Raw genomic sequence first — 16,815 nt, forward strand, 5'->3', positions numbered from 1 at the left:
AACAGACACCAAAAGTCACATGTCAACCAAGGCATGACACACATTTCCGCTATCATTCCTGCTTCTGTCCATGTTTCCAGTAGAATACGTATCGTGCACCACAGAAAACATGAGTTTTCATGGTAGCTGTCCCTCTACGTATATATTGCAATTGTTAAGTGTAATAGGCAGTGAAGCGTTTCAACATTAGGACAACAAGTAGAAAGTTCTCAGAGTGGGAATCATTAGGAAAGAATATATTTTCAATACTGTGTTCAGTCTAATGTGCCTTTAGTAAACATGGTATAGGTTGCATGCCCTGTTTTGAGAACACATTGTTTACCCTAGTTAAACGAGTAATTACCAAAGAAACTAAAAGACGTAAGTTAGCCAAGGTATGGCACAATATTTCACTGTCATTTCTGCCGTTGTTCATATTTTCTCTGGAATATATGTCAAACTTCACAGACAACATGCATGTTCATGAAACCTGTACCTCTACATCAGTGTCCACTCATATTTCCATTTCATCTATAACACATATAAAAGCATATCCACATCGTGACAGCCAGAACAAAGCTCTTAACATTAGAATCATTGGGAAAAATATATATAATTCGGAGTTGTGTTCATATTCTTGTATCTTTAGTGAAGTTGACATTACTTGCTTGGCCCTTAATGAGAATTCATTTTGGCCTTTTATTTTCACAAGTAATTAGAAGAGCAAGTAAGAGGCATTGAGAAACGTGGCAGGATTCAAATTTCCACTATTCTTACAGCTTGTGTACAAATTTCCAGTAGATTATGCATGAAACTTTTCTGAACACATGAGATTTCTAGGACTTTGAACATGTAAGTCGACACACTTCAGTATTTACATTGTAAACTATCACATGCAATGAAGCATATCAACATTAGGACAGCAAGCAGAACACTCCACACGCGGGAATTAGTAGGGAAAGAAAATAGGTTGAGTACAGCGTTCACGCTAATGTTTCTCAGGAAAACATGACATAGTTTGCTCACCTTTCTTTGAGAACGCATTTTTGACCTTCTTTTCATGACAAAAGAAACGAAAAGACATATGTGAACCAAGGCACGAAACAAATTTCAACTATCACGACTTCTCTCATCGCTTTTTTCTATAGAATGTATATGAAACCTCACAGAACACATTAGTTTTCAAGAATCTGTAACTCTAAATCTGTATACTCCGGTATTTTCACTATTAACCGTAATGGGAATGAAACGTATCAATATTATGACAGCAAGTAGAAACTTCTCTTTGTGGGAATCACTGGGAATGTAAAAGATTTTTAATACCTTGTTCACTTTACTGTTTCTTTAGAAAGCTCGTCAAGAGTGTTTTGGCCCTCTGAGAGCACACATGTTTTACCTCGTTTCAGCAAGTGATACCAAAAAATCTAGACTATATAAGTGGACCTGTCATGACACTAATTTCTACTGTCTTTACTGCTTTTTTCATGTTTCCTGTAGAATAAGAATCAAAATTCACAGAAACTGGGTTTTTATGAAAGCTATACCTCTCCCTCTGTATATTCTAATATTTCCATTGTGAACTGAAGCATGGTATTATGCATTTCAACATTAGAACAGGAATTAGGAAATTCTAAGAGTAAAAATCCTGTAAAAAAATATACTTTCAATCCCCTTTTCATACTAATGTTTCTTTACTAAACATGATATAGTTAATTGCCCTTTTTTGAGAATACTCTTTACTTCATTTTAACATGTAATTATTAAACTAAAAGACACATGTGAGCCTAGATATGACACAAATTTCCCCTATCATTACTGCTTTGTTCCATATCCTATAGGATATCTATTGAACCTCACAGAACACATAAATTTTAAAGAATCTGTATTTTAGGCCTGTAAATTAAGGATTTCCATTTTTAACTGTAATAGACAATGAAGCATATCGACATTAGTACAGCAGTCCCTTCCTGCCTGTAAAGTGTCCTCTGAGAAATCTGCTGATAGTCCTATAGGTACTCCCCCTTTAGCTAACTCTCAACCTCTCTCTTGTTGCCCCCAAGACTCTGTCTTTATCTTTCGCCTTTAGAACCTCAGTCATGATGCGTCCTGGTGTGGTCACCTCTAGGTCCAGCTTGCCCGGGACCCTCCGTGCTTCCCAGACCTGTATGTTCATCTCTTTTACAAAATTTGGGAAGTTTTTCTCATTTTTTCCAATTCTTGCTTTCTCATTCTGCACTGGTTGACTGTTTTTTTTTTTTTTTTCCTTATATTCCAAATCTTTGTTTTGAACCCCAGTTTCTTTTTTTTCACCATTGGTTTTGAGTGGATTTTCCTTCGTTTCACTTAGTATAGCCTTCACTTCTTCTCTTATGTGTTTGCCATACTCAAGCATATCTGTCAAGCCTGTGAGCATCTTTATCACCAGTGTTTTGAACTCTGCATCTGTTAGGTTGTCTATCTCCTCATCTGTTAGTTTGGCTATCTCCTCATGGCTTAGTTCTTCCACTGGAGCCTTGATCCATTTCCCGTTTGGGCCCATACTTCTCTGTCTCCTCAATATGACAGTCTCCTGTGTTTGCCTCTGCATCCCAGGTAGAGCTCTTGTTCCTCTTACTAGTTGATGCTGCAATGTTCAGTCAAGATTCTTTAGTAACTATGTTGAAAAGTAGTTTGGAATGTAGAAATCAGTGTGGTTTTTCATTCAAATCTGTTTAGCATTCAGTTTCCTCTGTATGTACTTAATAAGCTATATAACCCCTGTTTTCTCCAACAATTTCAATTAATTAATGTCAAGATCATTAAAAAATCAGTGAAGTTAAGTATCTACTAAAGACATACCCTTCCTCTAAATATTCCTCTAGTTGAAAAGTAGTTTGGAATGTAGAAATTAGCTGATGGCAATTGAGAAAACTGTGATGTTCCAAGGTGCCTATTTTGAAGGGGATTGAGGCGTCATTGTTATATGTACAATGTTCCTTGTATCTTTTTAAATAAATGACTATTTTTCATATTAAGTGGATGGATACCTTCTGGACAGACTTCATGCCTGTCAATCAATGTAAACAGAATATTCTCCAGTGAATGCAAGTGAATAATAGTTTTTTTAAAAGCTGGTAAATGGAATCATGATGATATTTTAGAAATAGAACAAACCTTTTTCAGTTGTATTCAGCAATGTATTTTTTCAAATAGAGAAAGATATTCTAATTAAGACATGCGTGTACAGTGTATTACATGACTTTTAACCTACGTTTCTAAAATATATGTCCAGGAGAGTCTACCTATAGTCCTCAATATCCTGTTCATTCCGTGAACTCTACAGTGGAGTGTTTGAGCAGTCTTTAGCTTAATTCATACCAAGCAGAGTTTTTGCAAACGCTTTTCAGCAGACAAATATTCCCTAAATTTAAACTCTTTTTATATGTAATAAGTAAACATACTTAGATTTAAATAATTCTTTAGAATTTGTCTAGATTTACTGCTTCTTACAGTATGCATCACTGTGTGGATGTTGTCTTGTGCCTGTTCTCTTCCCCATCCACAAGCAGGTAATCCTCACATGACAGTCTTCAGGTGGAAGGCACTTTTTTGGTTCTCAAATACCTGAACTTTGCCCACACAAAAGCAGAAAACTCTCTTCAAGGAACCAGGCCTTCCCACGGCATCAGAAAACAAACTGGAAAGGAGGCAGAGCAAATGAAAGTCTCCTCCACGTACCAGGGTGGTGAGGAGTTGTCTTACCTCTGCAGTTTTCACAGAACACCTCCTGGCTGGCTCACCAAATTTTTGCAGATGGTGTAGGGGTCCACTTTCTTGGTGGTCATGAACAAAGAATTGAACAGTATATATGCTAAGAGTTAAGGGAAGGAAGCATACTGCTTCCCAAGGTATGGTAGCAGCCACTTCTGACCAGAGAATGTCCCCTTTCCGCTGAAAGTGTGCAGGCTTTATTGGGTCCCATAGTTCTCCTTGATTGCCCACATGGGGAGGAAATCACAATGTATATTTATTACAGTAGGATTACAATGAGGCAAAGATGAAAGAGCAGTCAACCGAAGCTCTGTGCCAGGTGTCATAAGGCAATTATTGAAAATCAGGATGCTGATTGGTAACAGCTGCAATGTCTCAGGCCTTCCTTATTCATATTATATCTCCTACCTCAGTTATGTATATCTACAAAAGAAAAAATTACAGAAAAAACTTATTTCCAATGAAGTAGGAAGACGATAACAGATGATTGTGCTGCTAAATGTGCAACATTTAGGTGATATCCAGTAACATGCCTGCCAACTTTTAATGATAAGTTGTCAAAACACACGTGCACACACAAACAACCCCTTAATTTGTAGTGTTTTCTAATTTTCATTGTGTAAATACTCTCATCATGGAACGCAGAGATGGAAAGTAACAGCTCTCATAAGCATACTCCAGCGCATCTTTGGTTATATCTCTAAACATTTCTATTCTCATAAATCTGATTTTTTTTCATTTTTTATTATTCAATTACAGTGGTTCCATTATATTTTTGGCTTAATTTATTGCTGGATAGTTTACTTATTTTGAATTCAATTATAAATGAATTTGTTTTCATAATTTCTCTTTTTGATAGTTTGCTAATGAAGTATATGTATAGAAGCACCAGAGCATTGTGTGTACTAAATATTTATACTGCAATGTTCTTAATTCAATTATTAATTATATTAATTTTTTCTGTAGTCTTTATTGTTTTTTACACAGCATCATGGCATCTGCAAACAGTGACCGTTTTACTTCTTTTCAAATTTAGAAGATGTATGATGTCAGACAGCAATGCCATTCAGTGCATAAAAAACTATAATTATAAGGCATTTATGTACACCAACAATAAATTACCAGAGAAACAAACTAGAAAAATATCTCCTTTACAGTAATAATAAGAAAAATAAAGTACTTAGGAATAAACTTAACCAAAAGGTAAAAGACCTGTACTCAAAAAACTACAGAACACTAAAGAAAGAAATTAAGGAAGATACAAATAAATGGAAGCATATACCATGTTCATGGATGGGAAGAATCAATATCATTAAAATGTCCATATTGACCAAAGCAATTTATAGATTCAATGCCATCTCTATTAAAACACCAGTGAAATATTTCACAGGCCTAGAACAAATACTTCAAAAATTTATATGGAACCAAAAAAGACCGTGAAGAGCCACAGAAAACTTCAGGAAGAAGACACAGCAGGAAGAATCACAATACCTGATATCAAACTATAACAGTTAATAGTGAAAATATTGGCATATACAAACTTAGAGTTACAGCTTCTTGAAAACTAACGTGTTGTGTGAGGCTTCATACATATTCTCTAGGACAGAGCGACAAGAGCCATCGTGATAGTTGAAATTTGCTTCATGCCTTGGTTCCTACGTGGCTTTTTGTTTCTTTCATCATGAAAGGAAGGTCAAAAACGTGTTCTCAAAGAACGGTGAGCAAACTATGTTATGTGTTCTTGAGAAACATTAGCGTGAACGCTGTACTCAACCTATTTTTTTTCCTACTAATTCCCACATGTGGACTGTTCTGCTTCCTGTCCTAATGTTGATATGCTTCATTGAGTGTGATAGTTAACAATGAAAATACTGAACTGTGAAGACATACAGGTTCATACTCCTAGAAATCTCACGTGTTTGGAAAAGGTTTTGGCATAATCTATTGGAAATTTTGACAAAAGCCGTAAAAATAGTGGAAAGTTGAATCCTGCCACGTTTCTCAATGCCTCTTACTTGTCTTGAAATTACTTGTGAAAAAAGAGACCAAAATGCATTCTCATTAAGGGCCAAGCAGGTGATGTCAAGTTCACGAAATATACAAGAATATGAACACTACTGCGAATTATATGTAATTCCCCAATGATTCTAACGTTAGGAGCTTTGTACTGGCTGTCACAGTGTGGATATGCTTGCATCTGGGTTATGGCTGAAGTATAGGTACCAGGGGACACCGACGTAGAGGTACAGGTTTCATTGAACACTCATGTTTTCTGGGAAGTTTGACACATATTTCAGAGGGAATATGAACGAGGGCAGAAGTGATAGTGAAATGTTGTGCCACACCTCAGCTAACATACGTCTTATGCTTTCTTGGGTAATTACTTGTTTAAGCAGAATAAACAATGTGTTCTCAAGACAGGGCAAGCAACCTATGCCATGTTTACTGCTAAAGACACATTAGACAGAACGCGGTATTGAAAATACATCGTTTACCTAATGCTTCCCGCTAGGAGAACTTCCTACGTGCTGTCCTAAGGTTGAAAGGCATCATCCCGTGCCACAGTTCACCATGGCAACCGAGACGTGGAGGTGCAGCTTTCAGGAAAACCCAGGTGTTCTGTGAAGTTTGATTCTTACTCTACAGGAAATATGGAGAAAGGCAGCAAAGGGAGTGGGAATTAGTGTCGTGCTGAGGTCCACTTCTACCTTTTAGAGTTTTCTGTAAACACTTGCTAAAGCAAGGTAAAACATGTATGCTATGAGGGGGCCAAAACGCTCTTGCTGAGCTTTCTAAAGGAACAGTAAAGTGAACACGGTATTAAAAATCTTCTACGTTCCAAGTGAGTCCCACAAAGAGACATTTCGACTTGCTGTCCTAATGTTGATATGTTTCATTTCCTATTACAGTGAACAGTGAAAATATTGGCATACACAGACTTAGAGGTACAGATTCTGGAAAACTCACGTGTTGTGTGATGCTTCACACATATTCTCTAGGACAGAGCGACAGGAGCCATCGTGATAGTTGAAATTGGCTTGGTGCTTTGGTTCCCACGTGGCTTTTTGTTTCTTTCATCACTAAAGGAAGGTCAAAAACGTGTTCTCAGAGAATGACGAGCAAACTATGTGACGTGTTCCTGACAAATGTTAGCGGGAACGCTGTACTCAACCTATTTTCTTTGCCTATTAATTCACCCGTGTGGAGTGTTCCGCCTGCTGTCCTAATGTCGATATCCTTCACTGAGTGTGATAGTTAACAATGGAAATTCTGAAGCTTGCAGACGTACAGGTTCCTACGCCTAGAAATCTTCCGTGTTCGGGGAAGTTTCCTGCATAATCTACTGGAAGTTTGGACGCAAGCTTTAAGACTAGTGGAGATTTGAATCCTGTCACCTTCCTCAATGCCTCTTACTTTCTCTTCCAATTACATGTGGGGGAAGAAAAGATCCAAATGAATTCTCATTAAGGGCCAAGCAGGCAATGTCAAGTTCACGAACGATACAGGAATATGAACATTATTCTGAATTATCTGTAGTTCCCCAATGATTCAAACGTCAGGAAGTTTGTACTGGCTGTCACAGTGTGGATATCCTTGCATCCGGGTTATGGCTGAAGTAGAAGTACCACGGGACACCGACATAGAGGTACAGGTTTCATTGAACACACATGTTTTCTGGGAAGTTTGACACATATTCCAGAGGGAATATGAAGGAGGGCAGAAGTGATAGTGGAATGTCGTGCCACACCTCAGCTAACATACGTCTTATGCTTTCTTGGGTAATTACTTGTTTAAGCAGAATAAACAATGTGTTCTCAAGACAGGGCAAGCAACCTATGCCATGTTTACTGCTAAAGACACATTAGACTAAACGCGGTATTGAAAATACATCATTTACCTATGATTCCCACTAGGAGAACTTCCTACGTGCTGTCCTAAGGTTGAAAGGCGTCATCCCGTGCTACAGTTCACCATGGCAACCGAGATGTGGAGGTGCAGTTTTCAGGAAAACCCAGGTGTTCTGTGAAGTTTGATTCTTATTCTACAGGAAATATGGAGAAAGGCAGCAAAGGGAGTGGGAATTAGTGTCGTGCTGAGGTCCACTTCTACCTTTTAAAGTTTTCTGTAAACACTTGCTAAAGCGAGGTAAAACATGTATGCTATGAGGGGGCCAAAACGCTCTTGCCGAGCTTTCTAAAGGAACAGTAAAGTGAGCAAGGCATTAAAAATCTTCTACGTTCCAAGTGAGTCCCACAAAGAGACATTTCGACTTGCTGTCCTAATGTTGATATGTTTCATTTCCTATTACAGTGAACAGTGAAAATATTGGCATACACAGACTTAGAGGTACAGATTCTGGAAAACTCACGTGTTGTGTGATGCTTCACACATATTCTCTAGGACAGAGCGACAGGAGCCATCGTGATAGTTGAAATTGGCTTGGTGCTTTGGTTCCCACGTGGCTTTTTGTTTCTTTCATCACTAAAGGAAGGTCAAAAAGATGTTCTCAGAGAAGGACGAGCAAACTATGTGACGTGTTCCTGAGAAACGTTAGCGTGAGTGATGTACTCAACCTGTTTTCTTTGCCTACTAATTCCCCCATGTGGAGTGTTCTGCCTGCTGTCCTAATGTCGATATGCTTCATTGAGTGTGATAGTTAACAATGGAAATACTGAAACGTACAGATGTACGGGTTCCTACGCCTGGAAATCTCTCATGTTCAGAGACATTTCCTGCATAATCTACTGGAAGTGTGGACACAAGCCATATGACTAGTGGAGATTTGAATCCTGCCATGTTTCTCAATGCCCTTTACTTTCTCTTACAATTATGTGTGGGGTAATAAAGACCAAAATGAATTCTCATTACGTGCCAAGCAGGTAATGTCAAGTTCACGATAGATACAATAATATGAACACAACTCCTGCGGCGCACCTGAAGCCAAGCTGTATTGACTCCGTCTTTCCCTTGGACCCTTCAGCTGCGAAGAGAGGGGGGGTCTGCTGCATGGGCAACAGCAGACCCTCCATATCACCCTGCCCAGGCTCTGTAGCTTCGCTTCACTGGAGAGGACACTCCAGCGTCATCGTAAGATGTCGATTCAACACGGGAGGAGACAGATACCGTGTCACTCCCGAGTCGGACTGCACAGCCATTCTCGGCGGTGCAGATAGACTCTTAAGAAGCTACACCATCGTCTCTCGAGACGGACGGCTGCCGACGACGACGACTCTGAATTATATGTAATTCCCCAATGATTCTAACATTAGGAGCTTTGTTCTGGCTGTCACGTTGTGGATATGCTTGCATCTCTGTTATGGCTGAAGTGGAAGTACCAGGGGACAGTGATGTAGAGGTACAGGTTTCATCGAACACTCATGTTTCCTGGGAAGTTTGACACATATTCCAGAGGGAATATGAACGAGGGCAGAAGTAATAGTGAAATGTTGTGCCACACCTCGGCTAACATACGTCTTATGCTTTCTTGGGTAATTACGTGTTTAAGTATATTGTATGTTTTACTTCATTTTTTATCTATATAAACTTTTCCTATATCTATCTAGAGTATCATTATAAGTTCATTGGCAAAATTACTGAAAAAGAATGTGTGGTCACTGTTTCTAGATTCCTGTAGGAAGACACCTTGTCAGTTTAGAAATTCTGGGTGCTTAGATATTGTGCCCATTTGCAGAGAAAGATATGGGCTCGATACAGACCCCTCAGGAGACCTTGGGGTACATGACTTTATATGTCCAAGGCATCAAGAAGGAAGTGAGACCAGCTTCCCTTAAAGCTGGAGCATTGATTTGAGGACTAGTTTCTCGCTCATCTGATTTAAACCTTAAGCAAGTCTTCTAACCTTTTTAGGCCCATCTTCTTTACCTGTGAACTGAGGATTAATAATGATGACAATGAAAATGATGCTTTTCTTCCAAGCAAGCCATAATGATTCAATAAATTAATTTATGTGGCAAAGTTCATCAGCCCTAAAGTACTATGAAAATGTAATGTGTAAATGCTTTTACATATCTGGGGCCATCTCACCATAGTGCCTAGGAAAATGCCACATGCAGAGAATGTGCTCAATACATATTTCCTTTTATAGCTATATTTTAAAAACGAGGTTTGTGTTCTAGAACTGGATATAAACATTTTTAATTTAAGTTTTTAATCACAGACCTCTGACTGATAAAACGATGAACTCTCAGAAAAAAAAAGAGAAAAAATAAACCATGCTAATATATAGGTCCAATAACATTTCATAAACAATTTCTGGCGGCTATAGTCCCCCTTAACATCTGCCTCAGCTTAAGAAAATGCCTGTGCTAGAGACTTAAAGGCCTCGCCTTTCTGAGCAAAGAAATAGACTGTGTAGAAAAAATGAGTGCAATAATGATATTTAGCATTTGTCTGACAAAAATACTAGAGAGAACATCCCTGAGATTCTAATGTATTCAAACAATGCTTCTGAAACAGTAATTGGTGTCTGATCCTAACTACTCTATGTAGATGAAATGTGCTCCAAGTAAAAAGAAGAGGTCTTCCCCATATATGTGGTCACCCTCCGCTTACTGAGGCTTTTATGCAGAAAGTTGTGGTACAGATACCTATGGCAAGCCAGGATGCTTAGTGGTGGCAAATGTAGCTTAGCCCCAGAGTGGAAAACCTCTGGGAGCATGGTGGCATGCAGGACCCACTCCACACACCGGTTTTCCCATGGGGGCCAGGCCTGCGTTTATATAATAGTTAAAAAACTTGCTTTCTGCTAAAGGACTCCCTCATCTTGGGCTGAGAACAAAAGATGTTCAGCGTGTAACCTTGAACCAGTCTCTTAGAGCCTATTCTGGGCCAATTTCTAAGAACAGGATGTGACTAGACAAGTTATTCTTATCATCCATGCATGTATAACATTCTTTTCTCTAATATGTAAAAGTAATAATCATAATAAGGCAATGATTAGCACAATGATTCACAATTTTCTTGGATGTAATCCACCTAAGAAATCAATAAAAGCCTGTTAAGGCAGGGGCAGACTGTGCTTTCTCCTCTAGAAAGTGGCCAGTTCTGTCCCCTCTTCTCCACAGGATTCTTGCAGTCGCTGTGCATTTATTCCCTCATCCACAACGCCACGGACTCTGCTGGTCAGAGGTCCGCAAGAGATACCTGAATCCTCCCATCTCCACAATGGGTTGCTATCTGGTGACAGCTGCAAGATCTTGTTACTGTCAGTGAGGTGCCTGCAGTGTTCTCAAATGCCTGCTCAGAATCCAGTTTAACTAGGATCTGTGAGCCAACTGCCAATGGCCCTGGCTGTATGCACCCAGGCTCAGCTCAGGGGACAGGATTCTACCTCAAGCAATACACTTTTTTGAACTAAGTCCTTCCAAAATAGACTTCATTTCGATACAGGGGTTTAGGACCAAGGCTAACTCAGCCAAAGTGGGAAGGTAAAAATTCACACCAAGATCAAATCAACCCAAGACCACATGCAGAAGTGGAAAATGAAAAGGAAAGGAAATAGTTGAGCAGGAAAAAAATTGTCTCACTTTCCCCATCCAGCTGGGGCCTTCAAAAGAGTAGCATAGAAAGTATTTGCACCAAATGTGGCTTAGAACTAGCCAAGACACTTGCTTTTAAGCTCACAGGGCACTCACTGTCTCTTCTCCTTGGGTAGTTTATGGCATCTTGGTTATTGGGTGTAAATGTACCCCCCCCCCCCCAAAAAAAAACCACACACGTAGTAGATGCCCTGGTTTTCTTCCTGATTGAGCCCACACCCACAGCTGGGATTCCAGAGATCAGAGGCCTCCTGGACGGCAGGTGACGGGAGGCCTGCATGTTGGCTTCTCCACCCCCAGCAAGATCAAATGGCACAGCGCAGGCAGCTGGAAGGTGCACAGGAAGAGAAATAGAGCATCATGTTTAGAAAGCTCCATCCCGTCTTTAATTCCAGCCAGCAAAGGAAGGCAGAGGTGGCTGAGGATTCCTACTATAGAGGAGCTGGCTCCACAGTGCGGCTGATCCACAGTAGCTCCATGTACGTGGTTGGGGACTATGGGGAGAAATTCAGTGAGTCCTTAAAGAAATACAAAAACACCAACAGCATGGACACCAGTCTGTACTACCTGCAGCAGGAGGGAGACCGGGTGTGGATGTTCTCACGCACCCAGGACTGTCTTCAATACTTACAGGAGCTTCTGGCCCTGAGGAAAAAATATTTGAGCAGCTTCAATGACTTGAAGCCCAAGCATACCCAGGGCTTCTCCTCCACCTCGTCCAAATCTTCCAAGTCAGAAAAAAAGGCCCTTGGCCAGTCCACCTCCAAAGAAATAAAGGTAAGTGCCACTGAAAAGTGCAATTGAGATAAGAGTTGTTCCAAGAGCCTTTCATGTCTCTTTGAAACCTGGCTTATCGCTGCACAGCTTAGTTAATGTGCACATTCTAAATAATGGCTCAGTTCTCACTCTCTATCACCACCTCTCAGCCTGGGAAGAGTGAATAGACCCATGCTGACTTTCCAGGATGAGGCAATGGGAAGGTGAGGTTTAAGGTCCCAGAGCAGCCTAGAAGAGGGCTCAGGATGTGGTGTCATGCAGCACCACTGTTGCAGGGTGCATCTGTCATTTAATTTGCTGCCCATTTCATAAATGAGACAATGCTTGTTTGATGTTTGGGTGACAGCAAATTATTTCTCAGCAAATTATTGCTGTTATTTTTTATTATTGGAATCACTTCTAAAAATCTCAATGAAAAGTGACATCTTCATGTAAACAATATGTTTTCAAATACCTAGCTTCTTAGCCCCTTGTGAATCAAATAACTGGAGGCTTTGCTCCCTCAGGACTCTAGACCCAGATATTCTGGGGACTTAGGCATAACCACAGAAAGTCTGTGCCTTGAAAGAGATTACACAACAGCTTTGCTGGCATTGGAGGCTTCAAGCCCAGAGACTAAACAGGAAATTAGTGAAAGAAAGAACTTGCATTTCTCTGATTATTTTTACCCATCACAGTGTTTCTGTACAGCACCTTTATTTGAGCACTTTAATGATATCGGAAGAGATAGAGGAAGTGGTTCCCTCTGTATCACAGAAGAACAAACTGAAACCCAGTGACGTGATTTTGACAAGACTCCTAATTCAATCAGTTACTCGTTTCTGTATTTGCTAAATATTTTTTAATGCCTGAGGTGTGACACTGTTTGGTTTTATATTTCCATCAATCACTTTCCTGATGATGGGACCCTAAAGTGTTCAGAGCAGGCCTCTTTCTCCCATATCCTGGCTGTGTCCCCAGAGTGTTCTTCTGTCTGTGCAAGCCCCATTAAAATTGAATGACTGACTGACCTACTATCAAATATCCAGGGCTTGTCCTCAGACAATAAGTTTCAACTGTCTGCATTTTGTCCCAGTACTCACCGTGGGCCAGCTAGCTGTAGATTTGTCGACTGGTCACCCTTTTTGAGTGGCCACTTCCAATGACAGAGCGGACAGCAGTGACTTCTAGACTCCCTTCCAACTTGAGCATCCTAGGGTTCCAGGCTCTGGTTAGATTCCCTCTAGGCACTACATTTTCCTGAAAAAATGAAGTCTTCTCTTTTGTGGAACTGAGCTTCCTTCCTTTCTGCTCCCTTCTTAGTTCACCTGTCTAAAAATAGAGGTTTAGAGTCAGAACAACCAGACCTGGCCAAGTACGAATGGTTCTGAGGAGGGTCACAAGCACATGCAGTGTATGGATTTCCTCAGATGATGTCTCTCACCATGGTATAACTGGAAAAGAGTTTCAAAAGGACTTTGAAGTCAGTCAGAACAAGGTCTGAATTTTAACTCTATTTATAAACAAAAGCTGTGTGCCTTTGCCTCTCTAGGCTTTAATTTCTGTTGTGCACAGCTGGAAATAAGAATCTACCTTGTGAGGAGAAAGCAATATCCTTCCTGTGATAGAACCTGGTACATACCAGGTAGTCCATTGTTTACTAACTCTGAAATGTAAGGTGCAGCCTTTAGACAAGAGGCTCTCCTTCATCACTCCTAAAGAAAGAGCTGTAGGGAGAGGGAAATATGGTGGCAGGGTAGTCAGCAGCCTGCTGGGTATGCTCCTATTGTGAAGGAGATTTGGAGGACAGAGCACTGAGTGGGTGAGAGCAGCCTTCAGATAGGGCAAACTGGGACAGAAGTGTGGGAACAACATGGGGGAAAGAAAGAACTTCAGTCTGCACTTTCTAAGGTGATTAGCCAGGGGCCCCCACCCTAGACCAGCACCTTGGGCTGCACTGGGAAGGGACACTAGCCAATCGACTCAGTAGCAGGGATCCAATGGGGCTGAAGAGTGAAGGCTGGGGAAGTAAAGAGACCTGGAGGCTGTGTTTCCACTGTGGGTGCCCTGTCCAGTGATATCTGGAAGGGACTCAATGAAAAGGTGTGCTGGCCTTCCTCTGGGTCTGGATCTTCAACTAAATTGTTGAACAGCCACATGTACGACCACTGGACACTGTCAGAAATTGAGTTTTGTGGCCGTGGCCAGATGCAGGAGGCTTCTTCCTAGCAATCTGTCAGGTGTAGACTGTGGAAGAGACGGATTGCTAGCTTGGCACCCGCAAACAGTAGTACCAAGCACAGATAAATTTTGCAGCACCCGAAAGGTTTTCCCCGAGATGTTTCAGAGCTGAAACTTAGGCTGGGCCCACTGGCAGAGCTGAGAGTAAGTGAGGAGGGGTCTGACTCTAAGAGGCATAAAGCAACATTTGTTTGTTTTTGCCAACTGGGGCAGAACAGCTGGAGGCATGGTGAGATTCTTAGGGGGACCTCGCGCGCACACTTGCCCCCGGCTCTGGCAAGGGTGAGAGGTGGATTAGAGACCTTGAGTGCTGTGGGAGAAACCATTTGGGGATACTGCTCCCCTCCTGTTGGCAACAGCAAGAGGGAAAGCAGTAGCCTGCCTGAAGAAATTACTCTGCCGTGCCCCATGGTGCTTGGGCCTGACTGGGTTTCAGAGTGACTATAGTAAACAATGAAAGAGAAAGATCCTATCAGAAGAGCACCGATAGTTGAGGTTAGGCTGCCTACATCCAGACTTGGACATAAGCTGAAGTCAACAGGGTGGTTCCAGAAAGAGAAGAAAGTGAAAAAAATACAGAAACTACATCGACAAATTCCACTGTGACCGTCTCATACATATCTTAAATAGCTTTTCTTTGTCCTCCCAGTCTATTCATTATAAATAAATAGTCTTTATGTTATAGGTTATTATAAATCTCATTTTTTGCTCCTCCCTTTATTCAGTCAATTTTACAATTTGATTTTTCCCTCTTATCTTTGTTTTAAATTCTATATTTTCTCCCACTACCACTCATTTCCAATCATCACTCATTTTTTTCTTACCTCTCCAGCCCCTTCTTTTTTCAATCATAAAATACACTTACTCTTTCCCTACCTTGACCAGTCTGCATTCCTGCAACTTTATCCATAGATCTTCACTATTTTGGTATTTCAAATCTCAAATCTTATCGCTCCCCTGTCCTTGATACACTTGTACCCTCCTCCAGCCCTTTCTTTTTTTCACTTTAAATTTGAAATTTTCCCTGTCTTAGCCTGGTTTTCATTGCTCACTCTAAGTATTCCTGCTCACTCTGTCATCACAAAATCACTTTCCTCTCCTCTAGACATCTCTTAGCTTCTCTTTATTTCTTTTTTACCTCTTACTTCCATCCCACCTACATTAATCTTATCTCATAGGTTACTCTTAGTGCTGTAGTGAAACTTTTTCTCTAATTTGGGCCTTTTTTAAAACATTTTTTCTTATTCATCTTCTTTATTATTTCTCTCTCTCTCTCTCTCTCTCTCTCTCTCTCTCTCTCTCTGTTGGTTATCACACACACACACACACACTATATATATATATATATATATATATATATATATATATAGATAGATAGATAGATAGATAGATAGATAGATAGATATAGATAGATAGATAGATGACATATATAGATAGATAGATATAGATATATCTATTTATCTTTTTTTTACAATTTCTGTTTAAACCTAATACTACACGTTTCCCCTCTTAATTCATTACAACTTCATCCCTCCCTTTTTAATAGATGATATAAATTTTACTTTCAGAAGGTCAACTCTTATTTATTTTTTCTTTCTTATAATAATCTCAATCTCATTACTTTCTTATGAACACTGGATCAGCAATTGATACAGTAATTGAGGGTGGGGGGTATCTTTGTGGGTGTGGGATTATTGCCTGGGCAAGTGGCTTGATTTAGCAGCAGCTCAACAACTGTTGCAGCTCAACAACTATTTACAAAATAAAGTGGACAGAGTGACTTTCAGTCAGCTATCTGGAGAAAAAGACCCACCAAAGAGCAACACAACAGCAAGCAAAACCAAAATTCTACCGGACAGCCCAAATAAAAGGCGTAAAGTGCATCCCAAGAGCATCAAGTTCAGGAGTTCAAGGAGTCTGGACCACTGAATCCTGAAGGATTCTCCCCCACAAAAGATCATACCACAAAGGCAGAAAATGAAAGCAGATCAATCTAAGAAGCAGAAACAAACAAGAAGAACCACCTAAAGTGGGAGGATAAGAAACAACCCACAGAAAGGAAAAGGAGGAATTCCAAGAAAGAGGGATAAATGAAATAGAGGCAAACAAACTATCAGACATTGAATTCAAAACAATGGTAATAAGGGAGCCCAATGAACTCAACAAACTCAGAGAAAACTACAACAAACTCCAGGGAAACTAAAAAACTCCAAGGAGGTTACAAGGAAATTACAAAGAACTACACTAGCATTAAAAGGATGTAGAAACTATCAATAAGAGCCATGAAACAATGAAGAATACAATTTATGAATTGAAGAACACAGTGGAATGAATAAAAAGCAGGATAAATGAAGAAGAGTACGGGATCAGTGAGTTAGATGACAACATAGGAAAAAACTCCCAGCCAGTGCAACAAAAATGAAAAAAGACTGAAGAAGGATGAAGAGGGTTTAAGAAAGCTTCAGGACAACATGAAAGGCAATAATATCTGTATCATAAGGATACCAGAAGGAGAAGAAGAGGAGCAAGG

At 40.2% G+C, this 16,815-nt stretch overlaps 1 protein-coding gene across 1 annotated transcript in view; it reads left to right on the forward strand.

The window, feature by feature from the left end:
• The first annotated feature begins 11,648 nt into the window (after positions 1-11,648).
• Positions 11,649-16,815, forward strand: part of CUNH13orf42 (chromosome unknown C13orf42 homolog) — a 35,135-nt gene continuing 29,968 nt past the window's right edge. The window contains exon 1 of the mRNA XM_090257999.1: positions 11,649-12,065. Within this exon, the coding sequence (XP_090114125.1) occupies positions 11,649-12,065 (417 nt within the window). The remainder of the gene's footprint in view (positions 12,066-16,815) is intronic.

The sequence above is a fragment of the Furipterus horrens genome, unplaced genomic scaffold (genome assembly GCF_987537825.1).
Source record: "Furipterus horrens unplaced genomic scaffold, mFurHor1.1.pri manual_scaffold_12, whole genome shotgun sequence".
Classification (NCBI taxonomy): domain Eukaryota; kingdom Metazoa; phylum Chordata; class Mammalia; order Chiroptera; family Furipteridae; genus Furipterus; species Furipterus horrens.